General features: G+C 32.0%; 1 protein-coding gene across 1 annotated transcript in view; it reads right to left on the reverse strand.

Moving 5' to 3' along the window:
- Positions 1-6,583, reverse strand: part of HGTX (HGTX homeodomain transcription factor) — a gene marked incomplete at its 3' end in the record, with an annotated part of 72,929 nt that extends 66,346 nt beyond the window's left edge. The window contains exon 1 of the mRNA XM_088224282.1: positions 6,578-6,583. Coding sequence (XP_088080408.1) covers positions 6,578-6,583 — 6 coding nt within the window. The remainder of the gene's footprint in view (positions 1-6,577) is intronic.
- Positions 6,584-7,301: the final 718 nt, after the last annotated feature.

Raw genomic sequence — 7,301 nt, forward strand, 5'->3', positions numbered from 1 at the left:
TAACTATGCTGGATGTCTTGAAAAAATATTTATCCATCCTACGCGAATAATGAATGCCCACTGATTCAACAACACATCTGTTTAAGGGAGAGCAGAACTCATAACAAGGAAGACAGAGACGCTGTTCTGTGGCGGGTGCTGTGCAAAACATATTCAGTCTTCAGTCGGTTGATGACAGTGATGGGGGACGCAGGCGCGTAATATGAGCGGCGTATATATGATTTTTTATTTATTTTGCTATGAGAGGGCTAAATTAGTATATTTGCATAAATTAAAGAAATTATGAAACAGTTTGTCTCCATGATTTTTTTCCAAATGTCTTAACTTTAGAATATTCCGTCTTTTACTAGTGGTAACACAATGTTTCATCACCGCGCGCAAAGGGATTATTTACCAGTCCTTAAAGAGTTAAAAAATGTATATTTAAAACAAAAATTACACAACGCCTTTATCCACTTATATTTTTAATTCGTAACCTTAAAAATTGTTTTTTTTAGGTGTCATAACTTTCGTTTTAATAAATATTGATAATTCATACATATTCATTATATTACCTACATCAATTTCAGAAAAGGTACCCCCTTGTACTAAAAAATTATACTACAATTTTTAAGTAATAAATCTGGACAAAAACGTAAGCACCAAAATTTATTCGTTGGTAGATATCGCAGGCTAATCGTCAATATAAGCGGTTATGCGCAGCTTACCATTATGTTAGACTGTCAATAATAATGTTTTGTAGAAGTTTTATTTATGGGAAAATAAATAAAATAATTTTGTTTTATGACAAATGACCGTTACCGTTTATATTTTCCCATAAAAACAAATATAAACATTGATAAAATGCGCCCAGCGCTTAGTATGTTTCCAGTGAACAAAAAAACTAGCAGATTACTTTAGCATGGTTCTTCATACAAAACTGTATTTAAATTCTTAAAACCCAATTGCTGTTATTTTATCTTGAAATAAGCTAGCAGATTTCAAAAATAGTATTTCGAACAAGATTTCCTAAGGAATATTTTTGTTTATTATGATATAGTTGACATATTATGATGTAGCGCTCGATGTGACCCTTTTTGTCATTTTTCATTTTTAGAAGGAATCAGCAGTGTTGACATTTCAATCACAATGGAAATATTTTACTGAATGTCATTGTAGCATTTTTAAATAAACTTTTGAACCAGTGTGGTAATTACATAGTGTAAAATATAGCAACGTATATCGCGAAGTGAAAAATAATTGTTTTTTCACACTATAATATTTCAGAGTCCCTGGAGCGTAAGACTGATCATCTTGCCTTCATGTTACAAAAATGATAAATGTACGCTGCAATTGATTGTGGTTATCGATTTTTAAATTATTTAAATAAAATCTTATAAATGTTGTTGTATTCCTTACAGAAACGTAAAATGGCTGAAAAAATTGAAACTGGGGACAGACGGAGAGATCCATGAGACATCGACATATGTCCAAAAAGAAATTAAGAAACCCTGCATGAAAAAAAGTACTGTGTGATATTTGCGGGGTACGTTTTCAAGATGTATCCTTTAGAGACAAAACTGGGTGGATATAATATATAGAGTGTGGAAAATGGCATCACCAGGAGAGCGTTGGCTGCAGGTCAATTTTAATGCGATATATGATACACATAGATCTGTCTGATGATGTAGACTGGCTTCCTATAAACATTCAGCTCTTATTGAAGCTGTATTTTATAAATTAATTTATTACATCACAAAATTGCTTATGCGATATCACAATATTATCAATCTATCACGATATTACAAAATTGGTTGGAGGTGTACTTTTTATTTAAATTTTCTAAATTTAATTTTTTTTTTTTATGTTTTTGTTAAATAAATCACATAAATTAATTATGTTATACATAAATCACCGTATAAGTAAAGTAGCATTTGGTTTAAATAAATAATAACAAATCCCGACTGTCACGATATTGCCTTGACTTAACAATTTAATTTACGTAATGGTTATTTAAAAAAAAACAGTACTTAGGTTATACGCATAGGTACTACATTAAAAAAATACATTAATTAAAGGTGGTCTTGATTTTTCACCGTACACGCGTTCTGTAGCTGAAGACGTACTGTGATATAGATTTTATCTGTTATTGAAATCTATCGTAATTGGGACAAGAAACTAGAATCCAAACCGTCTGCACGTTCTGTAGCTGCAAGACGTGTTAAGATATTTACTGTACAGCACACCTTAGGTGGTACCTAGGTATGGCACACCAATCGCAGCGTATCTTAATCATTTTTGTCACATGAAGGTTAAATGATCAGTCTTACGCTTCAGGTGCCAGTCTAGAATCATAGAATATTTATTTTTAATTTGTAAAAATGATTATTTTCGTAATGCTCAGTAAATGTTATTATTATTATAGCCTAAAACGCTAATTTAAACTGATATTTAATATAAACTATATCGGGAATCGAACTCAAGACCTCCTGCATGGTAAACAAACGCACTAACCACTAACCCAGGCAGATAAAATATGCAAGTAGGTAACCTGACTAGATTTTTTTAAATATTACAGTAATTAAATACCTACCTACCTAATAAATTATTAAGGTGCCTACCAAATCATATTTTTTTAAATTTAAATTTATTGCAACAGAGAGGTAAAACATTATTGAGAAGGTAAAGTGGAAGTCTAGGCATTTACAGGGCTTATCACCTGTCATTGGCTGATTTAAGTGGCCATTTTACACACTGTGTAACATTCACCATTCTACCCATGTTTAAACATCCACATTTCCTCAACTCTTCCATCTGTTGACTTTTGTGAAGTAAAGGAGCTGAAACCTTTATCATGCGGGTGATATTCATCCGGCTGAACCAAATCACCTACTAGGAAACGCCTGAAAACAATTTTACAATTTTTATACTTCTTTTTTTACCAGGTAGTATTCTTTTAAAAATATATTCTTTTAATATTAATTTCAATTTCATGATTGAGTACCGTTGTTTCTAAACTTGACATTTGCTTAAAACTTAATTTTTCAGGAGAAGATTTTATGTGATTCGCGTCAAATTGCGTGAACAATCTTTATTTTAAAAATACACCTTACAACTAAGCCTAAAGGTAATCTAATATCTTTACCCTAGAGTATAAAACAAGACAGTCCACTTTTTGCCATTCTGAAGTTAAAAATGCAGAAATTATCACAATAAGTTATGTTACACGTTAGTAAAACGCCGGACATTTTCGTCATAAAAATGCTTTTTTAAGTTAAAATGAAAATATAAAGTCCACATTGTTTGAATACAAAAAAAAACGTCAGTCGTCCCAGATATGCTATGTCCTTTTTTTTTAAAATGTACTTTTATTATAAAAACAATGTTTTGGAAAACTTTGTTTTTATAATAAAATGCATCTTGTTTCCTGACCATTTCGTTTCATGTGACTCCTGTGGTTTATCCTTTAAGGATATATAATTTATACATAGTTTATAATTTTCTTTATATTTATTAGAAGTACCTAATATAAATTATTGAAATAAGCGATCAATTATATAAACCACGTTTTGAAAAAACGATACGAGTTGAATTTTTTTTCAAGTAAATAATCGAAACGTCTCGATACTGGCCCATGCGAATAATAAAAATAATAAAATAATCAAGAGTTTAATAAAAAAAATCTTGTAGTTAAACTTTGATCTAAATTTGTTGCAACAGAGGGAAAACATTTTTGAGAAGGTAATATGAAAGTCTAGGCATTTACAGGGCTTATGTCCTGTCGTTGGCTGGTTTAAGTGACTATGATAAAGGTTTCAGCTCTTTTACTTCACAAAAGTCAACAGATGGAAGAGTTCCCTCTGTTGCAGCAAATTTAAATCAGAATTTAACTAAAACGTATTTTTTAATAAAACTCCCTATTATTTTATTTTCATTATTTTCGCTTTCACCCCCTCACAGACAACTTCGAGATATACTCGTATATATATATTTTAAATTCAACGCTTTATTTATAGCTTGACGGCCTCGGGATGTAATGATCAGCCTGTTTGCCTACCATGCACGAGGTCTCGGGTTCGATTCACGACATGGTTAATATGAAATATGATTTATTTTAAAGGGTATTTTCAAATAAGAATATTTTATAGTCCCTGGACTGGTATTTGAAGCGTAAGACTGATTCTTTTACTTTCATTTAACAAAAATGATCAAGATACGCTGCGAATGGTGTACCAATGCAGTGCTCTATGCACCATTATGTGATAAAAAGGAATGACGATGATTTATAAATTGTAAATAATATGATGTCACCGGGACATTAAAATTAGAATTTTTAAAGCAAAAGTTCAAGCACTTTTAAAACGTTTTCACACGTCACCCGTCACCCGTCAGGCACTTTATTATCCAGCCACCAAATAAAACGTTATGTGTGAAAACCCCTTATTATTTTCTTATTCAAAAACATTACAAAAGTTAACACGAATATAACGGAGCGGTGCTACCGATCTTACGTACCTTTATCAAAAGAGATTGATGACTTTATGATTGGTTAGATTTAAAAATGGAACCGTGATGATTGGCCCCGGGCGGAGGGGGTGGAGCCAATCAGGAGGCTACGCCTATCCCCTCCACTTTGCACATTGCTCGACCACGTGGAAAGCTTTTGACAGGCGCGAAAGCTCAGTGTCATTTGAAAAGCCGTGACGAGAGGAGCTTACTACGGAAGAACGGAATGCTTTTTTGCACTTGAATTATTTAATCAAAGCGTCCCCTAATTTTACGCTTTGATTCATATCTTTATAACACATTTTTTAATTTACATCATTTCAAACTTACTTTATAGATAAGTAGGTATACTTTAGCGGATTCTACGTGCCTATAAAATAAAGTATTCAAATTCATAACAAAATATTAATATTAGTGATATTTCAACAGAAATAGAGAACTTTTAAAAATGAGGAAATGAAAGTCTTGGCATTTACAGAGCGCAAGACTTATCTTAGGCTTATTTAAGTGACCGCTTAACATGCTGTACACTTTACTATTTTGCTTATATTTGAACATTCGCATATTTGTTTTTTTTTTTAGCGCGAGTTCCGTCCAATAGGTTGAAAGGAACCAACGATTTCCTAAAAACTTAACTTCTAAACAATCAGTACCTACTTTATTTTTTTATATAATGAAATCAGCTGTACGTCCACTTATCTTTTAATACATTTATTTATTTACGGACTTTTATTTAGAGCATTCAACAATGGCAAACACAATTTCTTATAATACATACAGGTACAATTAGAATAAAATACAACTAAAGAAAATTAAAGCAAATTAATTAAACAATGTTTGATTATGTCCAAATGCTTGCAAACTGGCTGGATTTCCTCCCTAGGGAGTTGTTCATGTTTAAATTTATTTCAACAGAGAGGGAAAACATTTTTGAGAAGGGAATATGGACGTCTAGACATTTACAGGGCTTATGACCTGTCATTGGCTGGTTTGAGTGGCCACTTTACACACTGTGTAACATTCACCATTCTGCCCATGTTTGAACATCCACATTTCCTCAACTCTTCCATCTGTTGACTTTTGTGAAGTAAAAGTAAAAGTGAAGTAGAAGTATTCCCTTCTCAAAAATGTTTTCCCTCTTTGTTGAAATAAATTAAAATTAATTAACTCCAACATTTTTTTTGGTTTGTTGTTAATGTAGATATCTATGATGGGTTCAGTATTTATTTATTAAAAACATCTAAAAACATTGCATCAAGCCTACACACAACCTTTCGCATGCGCAGTTATTCACGAACTGAAGTAAAATTCACGACGCTCCGTCTAATTCTGAAATAAGTAACTGCGTAATTCTGTTAGTTCCTATTAGGCGTAGCTTAGTACTGAATTCAATATCAAATTTAAATTTTTAGTAGTTCTGTAGAAGCAATTTCTTACAAACTAATACAGGTGAGTTTTTCATAAATGAACATATTAAGTTCTCCAAAACGAAGGCCATTTTCAGGAGGAGTATACAAGTCTTGATTTTGTCTAAGGGAAGACACCATTGCAGGAGACTACTGCGAGATATATATTTGGATAATTTATATAGCGCCATTCTTGGGAAAATCACCTCAAACGCGCTGTAAAATAAATCAATATCCCAGCATGACTTGCAGCTACAGAGCGTATGGACGATTAAGATTCTAGTTTCTTGTCTTCAATTATGATATATTACAATTCTGATATATAGGAGCTAATTGCATGGATTTATATACTATTAAGCGTGTTGTCTAGATGTCCTTTGAAATATATGTATGTTTTTGTAATAATATTTATTTTTTATTTTTGCTTTTATTTAATTATGTGCGCGCTTCCACTTTCCATTTTGTTGCATCCCAACTTGGGATACATTATTAATGTATTTTTTTGTAATATGTATGTATTTTGTCGGCCTCGTGGTGTTATGTTCAGCGCGTTTGCCTACAATGCAAGAGGTCTCGGGTTGGATTCCCAACATGGTTGATATTAAATATGTATTTAAGAGGGTGTTTTTACACTAAAAATATTTCGAAATCCCTGGACTGGTACCTGAAGCGTGTGACTATCTTACCTTCATGTTAGAAAAAACTATCATGATTATCTGCGATCGGTGTACCAATTCAGTGCCCTATGCACCTTCGGTACAGAAAGGAAATGATGATGATGAAATACGAAAATACCACGAAATTTAATTGATCGTTAGTTATTTAAACAAAGTTGTACCTAAACACAAAAAATAGAAAAATCCTTGCAGGAAAAAAAACCGTTTTACCAAGTACAATTATTGTTTTTAAAACGGTATCAAATGACGATATAAAATGAGAAATTGTTGTGTTTAAAATGGCCGAGGCACAGGCCAATTAATTACCTAAATAATATAAACGTGGAATCTGAAGGTATCGTGCATAATTTACTCTTGTGTGGCTGTGATGTCACACTAGGCAACATATGAAACAACCATTGATACATCCCTCTTATTTTTTTAAAAATTACTAAGTTGTATTTTTTGTGATCTTCAAATGGACATTTTTACATCGGATTTAAAAAATAAATTTTGTATCACTTTGCAGGATTTTGATACAAAAAATATTTATTCTTGTCACGCGAAGAATGAATGTCCGCCAATACAGCAGGGGCGAACCATGTATAGAAGCGATTATGCGCAGCTTACCATTATATTTGACGAACCATAATAATATTTTACTGTAATGTTATTTCCAGAGAAACAAATAAAAAATGACAATTTATTTCAAATCATCTCCACCGTTTGTATCTTTATCCTAAAATAAATATTA

The sequence above is a fragment of the Micrasema longulum genome, unplaced genomic scaffold, assembly GCF_059751315.1.
Source record: "Micrasema longulum isolate JH-2025_06_02 unplaced genomic scaffold, ASM5975131v1 h1tg000277l, whole genome shotgun sequence".
Classification (NCBI taxonomy): domain Eukaryota; kingdom Metazoa; phylum Arthropoda; class Insecta; order Trichoptera; family Brachycentridae; genus Micrasema; species Micrasema longulum.